General features: G+C 36.9%; 2 protein-coding genes across 3 annotated transcripts; both read left to right on the forward strand.

The window, feature by feature from the left end:
- Positions 1-399: 399 nt before the first annotated feature.
- hps4 (HPS4 biogenesis of lysosomal organelles complex 3 subunit 2) lies at positions 400-10,034 on the forward strand. Of its 2 annotated transcripts, XM_007247130.4 has the most exons (13): positions 400-709; positions 2,167-2,284; positions 2,868-2,958; positions 3,703-3,846; positions 4,922-5,029; positions 5,740-5,856; positions 6,154-6,248; positions 6,556-6,628; positions 6,731-6,855; positions 7,464-8,232; positions 8,834-8,960; positions 9,122-9,233; positions 9,596-10,034. In XM_007247130.4, exons 2-13 carry the CDS (start codon positions 2,253-2,255, stop codon positions 9,765-9,767), a joined length of 1,965 nt encoding a protein of 654 aa, XP_007247192.3. In that variant the 5' UTR covers positions 400-709; positions 2,167-2,252; the 3' UTR covers positions 9,768-10,034. The 2 variants fall into 2 exon arrangements, with proteins under 2 accessions (XP_007247192.3, XP_049342051.1); XM_049486094.1 differs by lacking the exons at positions 400-709; positions 2,868-2,958 and having other exon boundaries at positions 2,201-2,284.
- A 1,129-nt stretch (positions 10,035-11,163) lies between these two features.
- si:ch211-170d8.2 (uncharacterized protein LOC571755 homolog) lies at positions 11,164-15,716 on the forward strand. The gene is made up of 3 exons (XM_007247132.3): positions 11,164-12,666; positions 14,240-14,384; positions 14,961-15,716. Exons 1-3 carry the CDS (start codon positions 12,306-12,308, stop codon positions 15,319-15,321), a joined length of 867 nt encoding a protein of 288 aa, XP_007247194.3. The 5' UTR covers positions 11,164-12,305; the 3' UTR covers positions 15,322-15,716.
- Positions 15,717-17,562: the final 1,846 nt, after the last annotated feature.

A 17,562-nucleotide genomic window follows, 5' to 3' on the forward strand; every position in this document is an offset into this window, starting at 1 on the left:
TTTTGTAAGTATATAAAGGTAGTGGTGAAATAAGGTGTAAAATTAGTTGGTAGTGGCATTTTAATGGTGGCTCCACCATTTTTGTGCTATGTGATCTAAAAAAAAAGTTTAAGACAATCTTATAAAAAAACAGTAAAATGTCGGACATTAGTGTATTTAGAAATGTTCAGAGTAAACTTTTAGTTTCAGTAATCTTTCTGACTGGTTCAGGCTAAATGTTACAACAGTGTGCAAAACCTAAATTTAATTAAAATATATATAATTTTTTTAAAGCTCAAACCCACTCTTTAAATTGACATTTGTTAAAATGTTACATTTAACTTTTAAACGTGCTACTTTTAATTCACCCTTTTTTGTATTTTTACTTGAATGATGGTCAGTATTTCACAGCTTGAGCTACACTTACCGTAAGCTGCTGTACTGAAACGCACACCGACGCACGCTCTCTGGCGGCTGTGTATTTTGACTCAGCATGCTTGCCTTACTTTCTAGACTGGCTCACATGACGCTGCTCTTGTGACCCACATTCCTCTTCAAATCAGAGCGACTTTTTAACTACTTTTACCAAAGTCAGTGCTTTAACAGTGTATTGGTGGATCTGCAGTCCTTTTAACTGCTGTTTTTATTGTGAAGTTCTCGCAGTTTCCGGGTTTTTTCAGCGCTAAATCTGCTCTGGAGTTGGGGAAGTTGGTCTTGGTCAGAACTTCTGGTGAGTTTCTGCGCTGTTTACATTCCATAGGCTAGTTAACTAACTTTACTATAGTATAAATACTATATATGGTGGTAAAAGTGGGGTAGAAAATGCAGTAAATGTGTCTAAAATGTATCTTAACTAAAAAGACTTAATTAGGCCATTGAATAAGCTGTCACTCCTGCATGTAGGCTAATCACAGTAAACTTACCAGAGAGGCTTGGCTGGCTTTACTTGCTTAGGTTACTTAACCCAGCTAATTTACAGCCACAAAGAATAACAAACAGTGAAGTTTTAAATAGCTTAACTAAGGTAGGAAGGAGACTGTACCAAACAGCTATGCTTTTGAAAGTTTAGGCTAATTGTGTAAATATAAATGGGTAGATAGCCTAACTACAGGGCTTGTCAGTGTCTAAGAGTGAATCTTAACTGAGGCCATTCACACGAAGCAGCCTCCAGCCCTGTCCATAAATCATAAAATATGTCATAAGAACTAAGATAAAACTGAATACAAGCATTCATATTTAGAATAAGTATTATGTACATGTTATGTTCAGTTCACAAAGCCACTATTCAAAATTACATTTGTAGGGGAGTATTATTTTGTAACCCTTCCAAAACCAAACAGCTTAAAAATACAGTCTTATGTAATAAGTAACTTCACAATTAACACTCTTTATTTACTACTAAACCAGAAAAGGAAATGCCTGGGTTCCAGGGTCAGTAGTAGGACTGGATGATACTGTTAAAAAAATAATAATCTTGATAACCTTTAGGTATCCCTAGTCAGTAGTATCTAATCTTGCATTACATTCAGTGTAAATTATGGCTGGTCAATATGACTAAAACATCTGTAGAGAAAAATTAAGAGACCCCTTCAGTTTATAATTTAGTTTTTCTGATTTTGCTATTTATGGCTATATTTTTGAGTAAAATGAACATAGTGATTTTATTCTATGAACTACAGACAATATTTCTCCCAAATTCCAAACAAAGATATTGTGATTTAGGGCATGTATTTGAAGAAAATGAAATAACAAAAAAGATGCAGAGCTTTCAGACCTCAAATAATGTAAGCAAAAAACAAGTTCATATTCATAAAATGTTAAGAGTTCAGAAATCGATATTTGGTGGAATAACCCTGTTTTTTAATCAGTTGTCAGAATAAGTATTATGTATATATTGACTTCAGTTCACAAAGCCAGTATCCAGAATTACGTTTGTATGAGAGTATTAGTTTGTAATTCTTCCAAACCAAACAGTATACAAATTTGGTTTGGAACCCATTTACTCTATATATTACCCTATTTACTCTATTTATTTACTGATTTACTACTATTAAACCAGCTGAGTTTAATTCCCCACTAGTCTGTATTGAAAAGTTGAATAATATTTAATACAGATATTTCAAATATCTTTCTGATAGACAGGTATTCTGATATGTAATATTTACCATACGTCTTGTCCTTTCCCAGTTCAGGCTGAGCTGTGCTGATCTGAGAGGAATGGGAGAGACAACACAGATTTATTAAACACTGAGATCCTCAAACAACCTGGACAGATGGCTGAAACCGTACAGCAGGAGAACAAACGGTGAGACCTGCAGCATTTTCTTTCACTGATTTAATTATTTTACTCATTTATACCCATCATTTAAATATTTCACTGATTAATTCCCGTCACTTCATTCTTTCACTGACTCGTTCATGCTGCTCTATTTTCACACTGATTTATTTCTTCTACTTCATTTTCTTTTCCTCATTCTTTTCCTCATTCATTCCCAACTCTTCTTTCTTTTATTAATTCCTGCTGCTTTATCATTCATACCACTTTATTCACTGATGTATTCCTGCCGTTTCATTCTTGTCGCTTCATTCTTTCAGTGGATTATTCCTACTGATTAATTCCGACTATTTCATTCGTATACCAGTTATTTCCTGCTGCTTCATTATTTCACTGATTTATTCATACATTCATTCTTAGTGCTTCGTTCCTACTGATTCATTCCTGTTTCTTAATTCTTATACAAATTCATTCCTATTCATTTTCACCACTTCATTCTTTCACTGATTCATTGTCTCCACTTCGTCTTTGCTGCTTCAATCACATGGGTCACTGCTTCTCTGAGTGCATCTGATTAAAGGTTTATTGTCATCCTGTCTTGTCACATTTTCAGGTGCATCTATTTCTTCCTGTACGATCGCTCGAAGGTGCAGGAGGAGGGGGATCTCACCAGGGCGGGGATATGCTACTTCTACCCTGAAGATGTAATGTGTTTATTGAGTTTAGTAACAACAAAATGGTCACAAACTCTCCTTAAGACATGTGAAGTAATTTTTTATAAAGTGTTAGCAAGACATCAGCAAGTATATATCGTCGCTGTCCAATGAAAAACACTTATCTCCAAAACAACAACTTTACAGGAGAGAGAAAAAAACTTTTAAACTTTCAGTTGAAGTCAATTTAAAAAGAGTTTATTTCAGGTAATTTTGAAGAGTTTTTATTGATCCGTTCAGCAATAATTTTTGTCATAGTATAAGGGACAGTTTGTCTGTTCAAATTAAGTAGTAAAGAAAAAATCAACAAAAATGGAGATGTTTTTCATAGGACAGCAAAGATATGCATTATCTTTACAGTTGTGTGATGCTTTAGCATAATACAGCCAAATTTCGTTGAACTGTCAGTTTACAGGTTACAGTAGTGCAAAAAAGAGAATTCTGAGGGTTTCTTTTAAAGTTGCAGCTTTGGCATTTGAATCAATGTTTTGTACAGGATGGCTGATAAAATAGCTGATAGCAGTTCTAAACAATGTCTTCTCACATTTTAGCATATGCCTTTAGACCAGTGGTCTAATGTCTTTAGACTAAATAAGACCTGTGTTTACTGAACACACAGTAACACAGTATTATGGTACAATAAACTAAATGTTAAATGCAAAATGAAAACACACAGTACAATTAACAATTTACAATGGTATTGAAGCCCTAAAATACAGAAGTACTGTGTTTCAGACACCGATGGACCAGCAGGAGCTCTTGTGTGGTCAATTGGCCGGGGTTAGCCGTTGTGTTTCTGAGCTGTCCTCCGCTCCGGTCCGTCTGCTGCGGCTCCGCAAGACCAAATATGCTGTTCACATGAGGGACAACTTCTTATGGGTAAGACACATACACAGACACATCTACATTCGTCTTTTATATGTCAGAAAAAATGGTCACATGCACAGTATTTCCAGTCGTACCTAAACACAAAACAGTGTTTGTCTTATATATCTTTCTTATAATTATGTAACATTTTACCTAAAATAATAGCTCCAAAGTCATTGTGATGCTTAATTTACTGTTATAAGGAGAGTGTGGACTTTATTGTTGCTACACCTGACTTAACACAGTGCCTCATCACATGAATTACAATTTCCAGGAGCAAGAAATACAAATTCTTGCATAATACTGCTTTAGGGTGTTTACATACAACTGTTTAACCACCAAAGCCCTGACCAATAGAATGGAAGCTCTGAGTAGCAGTGAGTAGATGACCCCTAAAATCACTCTGCCCAGTGCCAAGCATGGGCTAAAGGGGTATAAAGCCCCCAGCACTAGGCTGTAGATCCGTTTCCTTTCATGTTATCTTGTCTTTGGTATAAGCTGGAGTGGTAGAACTTTTCATTTTATACTATATTAGTACCAGACCTTACTTATGCTCTCACCCAAATGTGGCAGAACACAGTCAAATTCTTCTCAGAACAATGTTCAAACATCTATTGTAAAGCTATCTCAGAAAGTAAAATGCTGTTACGCCTGCTAAGTAGGACAACTTCACGTCTAATATCCATGATTTCAAGCCAAATGCTCGATTAGTTGGTGGCTACATACTTGCTGCCATATAAGGTACCGTTTGAATTTTTTTAAACACGATGTTTTATTGTCTGTGTAAATTATCCCTTTAAATGTATTTAAAATATGCAATTTATTTTAAAACAATTGTAAATCGAACCAAAATAATCAGATCACATGAAATTCACATGAAGACGACTATATGATTCACTAAATCGTTTTGTAATCATAGCCTTATTTAATGATGCAACCATGAATTATGTAAATTGATGTGAAACTCCGTACCAAGAATCACTTAAAATTGTAGAAATGTCTTTTACATAAATAAGTAGATAGATAATGGTGTAATTATTTAATCACCACTCTTCTCTCTCTGTTTTTCTCTCCATCTCTCGCTCAGGCACTGAGCTGTGTGGCAGACATTCCAGATGTGAGTGTGTGTGCATTCCTGGATCAGCTGATTGACCTTTTCTGCTTTTATAACGGTCCAGTTCGGCAGAGTTATCAGGTGACTGAGTTTCTTACTGTACGCACAGTATAAGAAATATTTCATCCTTGTGTTCATCTGCTATATCTCTTGCACATATTGAGCTACAATAGACAGTAAATTTATTTCATTATAGAACTCTCCATATGATTCCTGTAAGGTAAAAAGTGGAATTAGGTGTGCTGCTGGTTGACTAGGAAGATAACCTACAGGTACACAGTTACAGCCTTTGTGGATAAGGTTTGACCCCTGTTATAGAGCATTATAGAGCTCATTGTGTGCTTCCAGTATTGTATTATAGTCTGTAAGAATAAATGTGTTGATCATATGAACATTAGACAGTGCTTGCCACACTTCATGCAATGCACTACAGTCTGTTAGAATGAGTGTGTGCATAATTTAGACATTATAGAACATTATAGAGCACTCCCTACTTTCACTGTAGTGTATTTAATGTCTTGTCAGAGTAAGTGTGGAATATATGAACACTTTAAACCATTATAAAGCATCACCTACACCACCTTCCTGTGTTGTATTACAGTCTAGCATTATTGATATGTTTCTATTTGCTATGCTTTTTATTGTGTTGCAATCTGTCAGAATAAGCTTGTGGGTTACATACACATTACAGCACTCCTTTATGTTTTTAATACAGCACATTTTTCCAAAATGATATCAACTATGGTACACATATAAGCTTAATAATTTCTGTTTTGTTTGTTTACCTGCAGTTGCACAGTCAGGAGGAGCTGGCTGTGTGTTTAGCACGCTATCTCTCCCACCTGCAAGGTGGCTCCACAGAGCTCCACCACATCTTCAGCTGCCTCAGGACTATCGATTCTACAAACGTAAGTAAAGCACAACACAAACAAGCATAACACTATGCAGCAATTACTGCAGAAATCTGCATATCAGTGTGGAAATAGATTCCAGTGGGTCTGGGTATAATTAGGTGGTTATAATTATGGTTAATAGGAAAAAATAGCAGTAGAGCGAAAGAAGAAAACTCCATACTGTTTAAATAAATCAGTTGTTTAAAAGCTTCAAATTGACTTTTTGCTGTTTTTTTTCTCTTTGATTGATTAATGTGGGAATGTTTAAAGTAAGTTTGTTTAATAAAAGTGTTTATTGACTGTTTCTTTCAGATTGACCCTCTGCTGTTGCTCAAGGCTGCCCTTATCCTGCAGGCTTGTCAGCGCTGCCCCCTGGTCTTAGCAGGGTGTATCTTGTATCGAGGCAGGTGAGTGGGTGCTGTAATAGTATGACACATAACCCAATACAGTTTATATATTTTTTATATATATTCATATATTTATATATTGTAATGTCTAATAGATAATATATGCTATTTAGGTGGTAAAATAAAATAATTCAATCAGTTCTGTGTTTTTCAAAATCAGTACAGTATTACAAAATAATACATTGTGATACCTTTATATATGAGTATTTCCTTACACTCCTAATTATGAGATGTATCAATACCTTTGTTTAAAATGACATGCCTTTTAAATAACCTCAATGATGTATGGGTGTATATGTTTGTGCAGGGTGGTGAGCACACAGATGCCTCCAGAGCTGACGGTGAAGGTGATGGTGCACGAGACAGAAACCTTTAGCCAGGTTAAAAAAAAACACACACACACACACGTAAGTCTAAATAAACAAACACTGCCATCTTGTATGGGGATCAGATTTGTAAATGAATTCTATTCTTCACTGCAGGATAACAGACTCCGGATGAATGGAGTGACCTCTGGGGCTTCACCTACGTCCAGTACAGTCACAACAAATGTGTTCCTTACCCCCTCTGAGCTACACCTGCTTCGCTACCCCCCAGTGGACAACAGGTAAACCTTTAAAATTGAGAATTGTTTGTCTGTTTATGTCACATACAAAATGGCAGCCTTTTTGTTTTCACACCAGCACTATTTAGTTCAGCTAAAATGGGTTTGTTTGCACCCACCGTGCGGTTAATTTTGGCAAGTGTAAAAAACATTAATCAGGCTCGGATGCAGACCAAAACAAACTCTGGGTGGTTCACTTGTGGTCAGTACGTGATCCAACCTCACTCAAGCCAACCCAACTATTAAATATAATTCTTATATTTGAGCTAAATGGCTGTTCAGATGCAGTTTAATCTGATTAATTACCCAGATAATTACTACACAATATGAAATAAATATGAACTAAACAAATACGTGCTGGTCCGAAACAAAGGACCTTCTTCCTGTATTTACTTTACTTTTGCTCTGCCAATAAACAGAGACAACATGGTCACATGGTTTGTTTTGACACCTGCAGTTTTTCATGTGTGAAACCAAACCAAACCAAGTGGGAAAATGTTCCATGTTAACAAACTCCTTAACCAATTCAGACCAGAGTAATGAACTACAGGTGTGCAAACACCTTAGCACTAATTTCTGTGTCTCTTTTTCTCACTCTGTTTTACCCTCAGATCTAGTGACACCCCTCAGCCTCTTACTCGTCCCAGGAAGTCCCGCCTGCTCTCCCGAACTCTCTCCGACACACTTATCTCTGATCAGGACCCATCCGAGTTCCCACATCTGTCTTATCAGACCCTGCCATCCTCCCCTCGCTCCTCCCTTTCGGACGAATCCTGCTTCAGCCCCTCCCCCTCATTGTTCAGCACTCCGCTTCGTACCAGCCTTAAGAGCCAATCAGAAAAAGACACGCCTCCTGAGTCACAAGAACACAGTCTGCCGAATGGGACACTTCCAAATAGGGGAACAGGTGGCAGTTTAGGTGGAAGCAGCAGTCCAGTTGCTAAAAATGAAGTGAATGATCAGGAGGGTGGGAGGTTGGGTTCAGAAAGTAACATTTCATCAGTTTTAGCAGAAAAAGACAAAAATGCAGATGGAAATTCTGAAAATAGGCAAGTTAATACACTTTCTAACGGAGTTCCATCCGAGCAGGATGAATTCAGTCTCCGTCTGAATGACAGATTGGCTAAACTGGAGCTGACTGATGACAGTGCAGGCAGTGGAGATGACCGACAAGAGAGAGTGGAGGAGCATCTGGCTAAGGAGAGCAAAGAGGCTCGTAGAGAGGGAGTGAGGGAGCGCTCAGAGTTCGTGTCGGTGAGGTCAGAGTGTGAAACATCCCTGGAGTCCATGTTCCTGTATCAGCACCGGGTCAGGGGACTGGTGCTGGCACTGTTGGTGGAACCAAGCTTCAACACACACCCAACTGCCAAAGATGAAGTGGTGAGTGGGAGAAATGGTTTTAAGTTCTTAAAACAGAATGTAATGGGTAACAGAAGTAGAAGAACGAGCTTATTATAGAAACTTAAACCAGTTAGCATCCTTATGGTAACTTTTACCTCCCCAATTAGCATTCATAGCAATCATAGCTAACGTGTTATAGAAGTGTATAACCCACCAAATAGCATTGTAATATAATTATGGAAGCTCCGGTGTAAAATTGACTTTGGGTGTAGTAAAACGTGATAAAGAGTACTTAACTTTGAGCCTGGATAATGGTATAAAAAGCGATTTATCGAGGCAAATTACGCCCTGAAGCAGCCGATGTAAGGAGGGCAAAAAGCACAAAATAACTGGATCTTGAAAAGCTGTGGGGAAACAGTGATGGGCTATTTAACAAAGGTTAGTACCCTTTATCAAGTTTTACTACACCCAAAGTCCCTTAACTATTGTAAATGATGGTTATACCTCACCAATTTGCATTCTAATATAGCAAACAGTTAATGAAAACCTAGAACCCACCAGTTAGCATTCAAACGTTGCTAACAAGTACTGTATGCTGGAAGCTTTTATATTGGAAGTTAATGTGTGTGTGTTTCTGCAGTATCACAGCAGTTTAGCCTCTCTGAATGGTCTGGAGGCTCATCTCAGAACCACCTCGCCTGGGGCCCCTGGAGCTCAGGGGCCGTACACATTCGCACACTATGACTGCATCCAGAACACACTCACCAGTGAGTCCCACAAACATTTGAAACAAACACATACAATGGAAAGAATGTTGAGCAATTTAAAATGTATAATAGCAATATGGTTTATAATAAATTATGAAATATGATGATCAAGCTACAGTTTATATTTGTTGTTAATGTATGTGTGGCTGTGTTTGTTCTAGCGAATGTGTGTGGACGATCTGCTGGACCTCAGGATCGTCCGTTTGTGAAAGCAACAGCTCTGCTGCACTCGCATTTCTCATACACAGACACACTACAGGAGGCCATCATCAGGTGTGTGTGCATTTCACAAAGAACTGGTGTTAAATGATGTTGTTGCTGAATGTAATAAAATCTGCACAGAACAGCTCTGGACAGTAGTGACAGTACTCCAACAAAAGCAGATTAAACTATTTTTAATATCTTTGATTTTGAATGTCTGAATACCTTTGTATATACCATATAGTGTAGCTACATAACAAGCTTGACTAACGAGCTATAAAATCATCTACAAAGATGTCAAGTACTTATCAGGTAAACCATTGATCTACATTCATAAACAAAAAAACATAAACTAATAAATAATGTTCTTTTTTTTTTTTTCTTTTTTTTTAAAAACCTTTTTTAAGTTGTGTGTATTTTATTGTGTGTTTCAGGAATGCAAGCTGTGCAGTTTATGGCACACGCACTGCAGCTCAAGAGACCTATTTCCTCCAGCAGGGGACGTCTTCCAGGAATTCTGGGATACCCAATGGCCAGGACAGCGCTTTCTCTCTGCCCAGTAAAGCGCGGCACCGCCTGCTTAAGCATGGAGTCAACCTTCTCTGAGTCCAGTTTTATATTTATATTTTTGTGAATATTTTTTTGTGCACATACATACATGCATATCCGCCCACCTGTAGATGTCTGTGATTGTGATTACTAATGTGTTAATGTGTTATTTGCTGTTGCTTACAATCTCAAACCGTGCTCCGTTTACTGCGCTACCCTCTCCAGGCTAGCTGCTGATTATTGAGGTGCACATTGTCGGTACTGAAGTACTATGGAAATGCTTAGCATGTAAAACTCTTTTCTAATAAATTTGAGATTAATTAATGTATTGTTGTTTTACTGATTGGGAAATATATTACATGTAATAAATAATAAAGCTGCAAACTTTTATGATCACCAGCTACGATCTGAGATTGCAGGTATTGATGCACAAGTGTAGATTTGACCATTGCAACTATTGCTGTGATCAACAGTAATTATTTGGAAAATGTATCAATTGCATGCATGAATTATTAAATAACAGGTGAAGTTTTTTCTTAAGCTTTTTAACCCCAAGATTTTAACGAAACAGTGGCAGAGCTGTAGTGAACACATCTAATTTAAAATATAATTTTAGTCTCATAAAATCCTTGGAACCACACTAAGTTTTAGCTTTTTCAATTAATACGTTATCAGATACAAAAAAAATGCGACGTAGTTGGTTGCTGTCGACCTTGATATTTCCCGTAATCAAGCTGGTACTTCAACTGTTTGAAAATTAGTAATTTTATGATATAGTAATATTTTTCAAAGATTACAGCATCTAAAAATATTATAAATTGTTTGTTTAAAACTGTATATCTCAAAAATAATAATTTATGTGCAGTTTGCTATAAATACCACCTGTATCCATTTCTAAACTAAAATTATGACCTTTACGAATTCCATATTTACACAAATGTGATTAGCATTGTTGTTTTTATTATAGTAGGTGTAGATAGAGCTATAAATAAATACATTTCTCTAAATACGGTAAATCACACAGCATGTTATATTTACTGCACTTTGTGCACTTGGCCACTAGGTGTCGCTAAAAAACGTTTTAAAAAGTGGATGAAACTCTCAATAATGTTTCAATAATTTAATTTACGTCAGACAATGTGATTCCCTTGTTAAATAACGTAAGGTATTTTCTTCCAGTTGTCCATCTGCTCAATTTCCCCAGTGCCATTGTGCTGGCGTGGCAAAAAAAAAACAACAACTCAATATTGCTTGTAATCAAGCTGGCATCTTAACTATGTTTAACATAGTTATATTTTCCAAAGATTACATATACACTGTTTTTTGTTTGTCTGTTTGAAATAGTTTTAATATCTCATTACTAACCATTTAAAAGGGGTTATGTCTGTGCAATTTACTTTTAAATACCACCTTTAACCATTACTAGACACACATTTATACATATTTACACTAATGAGATTATCGTTGTTGTTTTAATGGTAGTAGTAGTAGTAGTAGTAGTAGTGTTTACTATTGAGTTCAGAAGGTAGATTACATTTTAAAAGTTATTGCTCTCTTCCTCTCTCACACTTACACTCCCGTGGTCATGCACACGCACACACACACATACACCCACACACAGCTGATGGCACGTTTCCTCTTTTCAAGCTGTTGAATGTGAAATATGGAGCTACACTAGCATTTATTTTCTTTAATAAAACTCCCGGTTTAACTCAGTAACTCAGCACTTTACGATATTCTAGTTTAAAAAAAAAAACATTCAAAACTATCCTGAGATGTTATAATACAGCAAAAAAGGGATCAAGTGAGTGTCAAATCACACTACACCATCATGAGTTAAGTACCAAAAAATGTAATTATGATTTTATTTAGTCACAGAATATTATAGTGATTACTTCAATTGTTTGTTAAGGGATTGGCACCAATAATAGGAATCCAAATACAGAATATTTTAGCATTTTTTAAATTCACATTTAAATACCCATTATCAAAAACTTAGTCTTAAGAAAGAGTGCGATTATTCTGGATTAAACAGAGAATTTTACTGTTTTTTTAATCGATTAACACTAAAATATCAATGAAATGAACACATTTCCCAAAATAAATTTCACACCGTTAGATTATTAAGTGTACATTGCGCATTTGGCCACTAGATGTCGCCAAAAACGGTGTTTTAAAAGTATTAAGCAGTTGATGAATCTCTTTTCTATTATAACGTTTAAATAATTTAATTTACTTCAGACAATGTGATTCCCTTGATGAATGACGTCAGGTCCTTTCTTCCACTTGTCCATCTGCTCCATTTTCTCAGAGCCATTGTGTTCTGGTGGCGAAAAAGAAAGTTTAACACTCTCTCAGCTGGTGGCGTTTCTTTTGCAAATGAGTGCATTCTTAGCGATGGTCCACAGGCACTGTAATTAGGGTCATTAGGGGGGGCACGTAGGAACAGGCCGCATTATGTGCCCGGGGGGTGTGAATGGCCCTGGGGGAGGAGAGCCATAAAGATCAGCTGAAATGTGCTGCATGACCAGAGAGGACTACTGTTAGAAGAAGCTCCAGCAGCCGGTCTGCACCCACAGCTCCTGGACTTTTTTTATGAGGAATTTATTAACCATGCTTCTTCCATACAGTCTTCTGCAGATCCTCGCCTGCCTAAGCATGCTGCCGGGGGCGCGAGGAGGCTCCCTGTTCGCTCGGACAGCCCAGAGCCCGTCCCAAGAGGAGGCCGAGAAGATGTGCACCACCCTAGCAATGCCCTGGACTGAAGCCAGGCTTCAGGGGGGTCACTGGGGTCACATCTACAGGCTGAAGGTGTTAAACATGGGCGAAGATGGACCAAAGAGGGCCGTTTTCCCAGAGCAGTCTCTCTTCCGCTTCGTCCGGCGAGTTTACCACTGCTGTCAGATGGGCTTCCACTGCGGAGGAGTGAAGGGCTTACAGGGCAGAGAGGCTGGAGGTAAGAGACCCGCGGTCAGGACACTCTGAGGGCGTTAAAGGTGACCCCCAATTCCTCTAAGTAATTCTTCGGTCCACCTTAAATGGCGCAGCTGTAACGTGCTGGCGCCTGGACAACCCTGACTGCGTAAATGAATGGAGCTGCCGCGCCAGTTAAGGTGGAACGGTAGAGTTGGTGGGAGTTGTGAATTTACTTACATTCTGTTTTGTTTATTCAATATATATATATATATATATATATATATATATAATTTTTAGAGTGTAGACATCTATATAAAACAGCTCTGGAAAAGTTTAAGAGACCACTCCAGTTTCGGAATCAGTTTCTCTTGACTTTGCAGTTTATAGGTAACGTATTTATTTTAGTAAATGTACATTGTTGTTTTGTTCTATAAACCACGGACACAATTTCTCCCAAACTCCAAATAAAAATATTGTAATTTAGAGCATTTATTTGCAGAAAATGAGAAATGGCTGAAAAAACAAAAAAGATGCAGAGCTTTTAGACCTCAAATAATGCAAAGAAAACAAGTTCATATTTATACAATTTTAAGAGTTCAGAAATAAATATTTGGTGGAATAACCCTGGATTTTAATCACAGTTTTTTTTGCATCTTGGCATGTCTTACACACTGCTTTTGGATAACTTCACACCACTCCTGTTATAAAAATCCAAGCAGTTCAGCTTGGTTTGATGGCTTGTGATCATCCATCTTCCTCTTGATTATATTTCAGAGGTTTTCAATTTGTTAAAATCAAACTCCTCATTTGTAAGTGGTCTTTTATTTTTTTCCGGAGCTGTACGTACACTTATGTTTTTTTTCTGTAGTAAACTTCAGCATTTGTCTGAATGTACTATAAATACTGTGTTGTAGAAAATACTATGCTAATGCTAATTCATCCCACTGCATTCTTTTTTAATGTAATGTTTTATTGGTGTCAAAGTAATTGCAATTTACATGAAAATAGCACATTAATCAATCTCAATTCAACAAACATAAAATATTTGTTGGTAGCAGACTAAAAAGAAAATAAGCATCAGTGATATAAGCAATCACTCGAGAAGTATACGAAATCTATAAATATTATCTTATCTATAAAGGATAAGATTTAAATATTTTACTGTCTTGTTCCAAATTAGTTATTCAGTTATTAATATATAGCAATAATAACTGAATGTGTTTTATAGAAATTAAAATGTGGATCTGGTGTAAAGGATTAAAACCTTTTTGTTTTTAAATCTATTCATGTTGACTTTTGTCTGCTAATTCAGTTAATCCGGCTTTGTGAAACACCCCCAGCATAGAACAAGGGGGTGTCAGAGTAAGGATGTAGTATCAAGTACAAGTATGCGCTCTGTTTTGCTGTAATTTTATTATGTGGAGGTTTTTAAGCTTTATCATGATTCCTTATAATAAGCATCTTATTGAAATGTTCTCTGCTTTGGGTTCTAAGACTGGATGTGGGTCCATTAGGCCCAGACTGGCTGCTCAGCTGCAATCAAGTTACAATCATAACTGTAAATTCATTTATTAATTTATGGCTCTTTTTTTTTCTCTGTTTTTGTCTGGAAGGTTCGAGCATCGAGTTCCGGCTCAGCGAGGATGTTCTGTCAGCCCCGGTGGTAAGAGCAGAGATTCATCTCCAAGTTTCAAACCCACAACATCTCAACATCCAGCCACTGCTGCCTTCACTGGAGAAACGTCAGCTACCTACACGGTGAGATGTGGTACTAAGTGAAATTTGTGTTTGGATGTTCTTGGTGCTTCCTTCATTTTACACTAAAGCTGTATCTGACTAACTATTTATAACAGCTTACAATTAGCTAGCACAGTGAGTGCTAAATGAAGGACCAAATCATCACACACTCGCCACAAAGCTCCATAGAGATGTTTGGTAATCCCCAATAGATGTGCTAATTTGGTTTGTGACACACTGTTATCCATAACATAGTGCGTTAGCATAGCTAAAACCAGTAGCAGTAGCTTAAAGCCTAAATTCTGATCTTAATGTTTGGGTAAGAAATGAATGGTTTACATTAGATTTTCACACCAAATATTACCTTTTGATACCATATTTTGTTTAAATAAATTTGTTGTTGCCTCACAAACAAGATAATCAGTATCTTAAAAGAATGCTCCACATTTATTAAATCTAGTCTTTATTTACAGTTTCAGAAGCTTATGACAACATTTAAAAAACATGCTTAAACTCTTGAACTCTACAGATGTGTATTATAGACTTGAATCATAACCCACCAATAATCCTCTCCATCTCCTTGCTCTCTTTTTTCAGATATGCTGCTTGGTCTAAAGACGGTGTTTCCGAGTTAAGGGTGGACCTGACTTTCCTCTTTCAGGCTCTTCAGCGGGCCCTTGGTAGTGGCCGAGGTGGCCCTAGCCTTCTAGACATTCGAAGAGTGGGTGGTTTAAGCAGGCCCTGGGCTTCGGACTCCAGAGATAAAGGCTTCCATGACCCAATCTTAGCTGTGCTAGGCGAAGGACATGGAGATGGATGGTTAGAGCGCTCGCTGCAGTCTGCTGCAGAGCTGGGTCTGGCTCTGCACTGCAGCACGACAGAGACGAACACACAGCCATGCCAAAACCACAGGGTCCGACTGCTACACACACCATTCATCACACTCTCGTACCGATAGCAGCACCCCCAACACCCAATGTGCTCTGGATTAGCCTCATTGGAGAGAGATGCAAATGCTAATGGCTCCTACTGTTGAATAACAATAGATGATCTGTTGTATATTGTTCACTAATGCTCTGAATGCTCTGAGCTTTACAATACTGTGCACTTCAGCAAGTGATTTGAATTTATTTAATTTATATGGGTGTTGTTTTGTGGAAAAAAATGTAAATAGTGTATGTAAAAGACATAGTTATATATAAACTTCACTTTTCCTTTTTCAAACTTCTGCTGTTTGATTTACTGCCTTTTATTGCATTTGTGGTACTTTAGCATTAAAAATCTATATGCAAAAAGTTTTACTTTGGTTGAATTTTAAACAAACAAAGAAAATTACAAATTTTGATGGTTTTGATTGTAATTGTTCGTTTTAATTCAGTTGATTTAATTTTCTTTGGCAATAATTACAGACTTATGTGCACTATAACACAATTAATTCAGGCGGTATGTAGTATATTCAGTGTCACATTTATGTTTGCAGTACAGAGAATACTCAAAATTTCCCCTGGAGTACAAAAGTATGCAAAATTTAGCAATATATAAAAATGCACAAAATCCCTTTAAAATTGTTTGGAATACATAATGTGTGCAGGGAGGAAAAGACAAGTATGCTAAATTTAATCTTACCATGGAAAAAGTATAATAAAGTTACACATATTGTACAAAGTATTCTAATGTTAACTGTACAGTAGAAAAAGTATGCTAAGGTTAGCCATACAGTAGGAGGAAGTATGCTAGCTACCAGAAAATAAAGTAATCAGTTCAGTTGAAGAACGCTAAAGTTAGCCTTGTAATATGAAAAGTATGCTAAAATTAGCCTTGTAGTACGAAGAGTGCTACAGTTAGCTACATTTTGCCTTGTGGTAATGCTGTGCTCCATTTGAGCTCAGGTTTCAGAATTTCCTAGGGTTTCGACAAATATACTATATTGCCAAACGTATGCACTCACCCATCCAAATCAGTGACCTCAGGTTTTAATCACTTCCATGGCCACAAGTGTTTAAAACCAAGCACTGAGGCATGCAGACTGCTTCTACATTAGTGAAAGAATTGGTCGCTCTAAGGAACTTCAGCGTGGTACAGTAATAGGATGCTTCCTGTGTAACGAGTGTAGTCATGAAATCTCCTCACTAATAAAAAGTCCACAGTCAACTGTCAGTGATTTTATAACAAAGTGGAAGTGACTTGGAAAGAAATAATCTCATTCTGTCACTGTAAAATTACAGAGTGGGGTCAGCTGAAGCACATAGTGTGCGTAGAGGTTACCAACTTTTTGCAGGGTCAAACACTACAGACCTCCAAACTTAGCTTAAAAACAGTATAGCGAGCTTCATGGAATGGGTTTCCATGGCTGGACAGCTCCATGCAAGCCTCACATTACTAAATGCAATGCAGGTGAGTAGACACTTTTGGCAACATAGTGTAGGATTACCTACCCAGAAAGATTTTTCGGGCTGTTTAAATGCGCAAAATCTGTTCAGAATGATGTTATTATTCCAACACTAAAGAAGCAAAGACCTATTATTTAAGAAAAATGTTAATTAGGAACAAATCTACGAAAAATTTAAACAAGAATAATGCGGGAAATGATCCACAGGCCTAAACATCTGTAAATTAGGCTACCAAAATGATGTCTAAATGACTTTCCTCTAATCTAATCTAAGTTAACATGGTTTAAGAATATAAAATACTTTCTTAACCAACAAACATTTTAATATTTAGCATATAACTATGTCCAAAAAACACAAAAAAACTTCAATTATGCTATGCATTCGCAACTTGTGCAACTTTTTTAAAGAACAGTTTGATTTGTTACTTTTCTATTTTGTGATTATCATGCCATAGCTTTTTTTATAAAATAAAAATAGCATTAAAAAACAGATGCCTTTGTCACAGAATATTTTCTAAACTTATGTATTAATTACTGCAGAGTTGTTAGGTTCGTGGTTTTCCCGCCAAATTGGGCTCGTTTAAAAATCCAGTCACCGGTGAAAATTCAGGAATGGTGGGGTGCGTTTTTTTGGGCTAGTTTAAAAAATTACAGCTGCTACCAAAAAACAAAAAGTGTGTGTTGCCTTGGATGTTACTCAACACGACGGGCAAGTGTGTACAAAACAAGTTTAGAGAAAGAAAGAGAGAGAAATCACAATGTAACCAGAAATCACCAAGCAATGAAAAAAATGTTAAAGAGGAGAGAAAA

This window comes from Astyanax mexicanus, chromosome 12, assembly GCF_023375975.1.
Source record: "Astyanax mexicanus isolate ESR-SI-001 chromosome 12, AstMex3_surface, whole genome shotgun sequence".
Lineage (NCBI taxonomy): Eukaryota > Metazoa > Chordata > Actinopteri > Characiformes > Acestrorhamphidae > Astyanax > Astyanax mexicanus.

Excerpts from the sequence above, each read along its gene's own strand:
- hps4 (XM_007247130.4), top strand. The coding sequence starts at position 2,253 with ATGGCTGAAACCGTACAGCAGGAGAACAAACG. Across the intron at positions 2,959-3,702 it reads GCTACTTCTACCCTGAAGAT|ACACCGATGGACCAGCAGGA; the intron begins GTAATGTGTTTA and ends ACTGTGTTTCAG. Across the intron at positions 5,857-6,153 it reads GGACTATCGATTCTACAAAC|ATTGACCCTCTGCTGTTGCT; the intron begins GTAAGTAAAGCA and ends TGTTTCTTTCAG.
- si:ch211-170d8.2 (XM_007247132.3), top strand. The coding sequence starts at position 12,306 with ATGAGGAATTTATTAACCATGCTTCTTCCATACAGTCTTCTGCAGATC. Across the intron at positions 12,667-14,239 it reads ACAGGGCAGAGAGGCTGGAG|GTTCGAGCATCGAGTTCCGG; the intron begins GTAAGAGACCCG and ends TTTGTCTGGAAG. Across the intron at positions 14,385-14,960 it reads AAACGTCAGCTACCTACACG|ATATGCTGCTTGGTCTAAAG; the intron begins GTGAGATGTGGT and ends CTCTTTTTTCAG.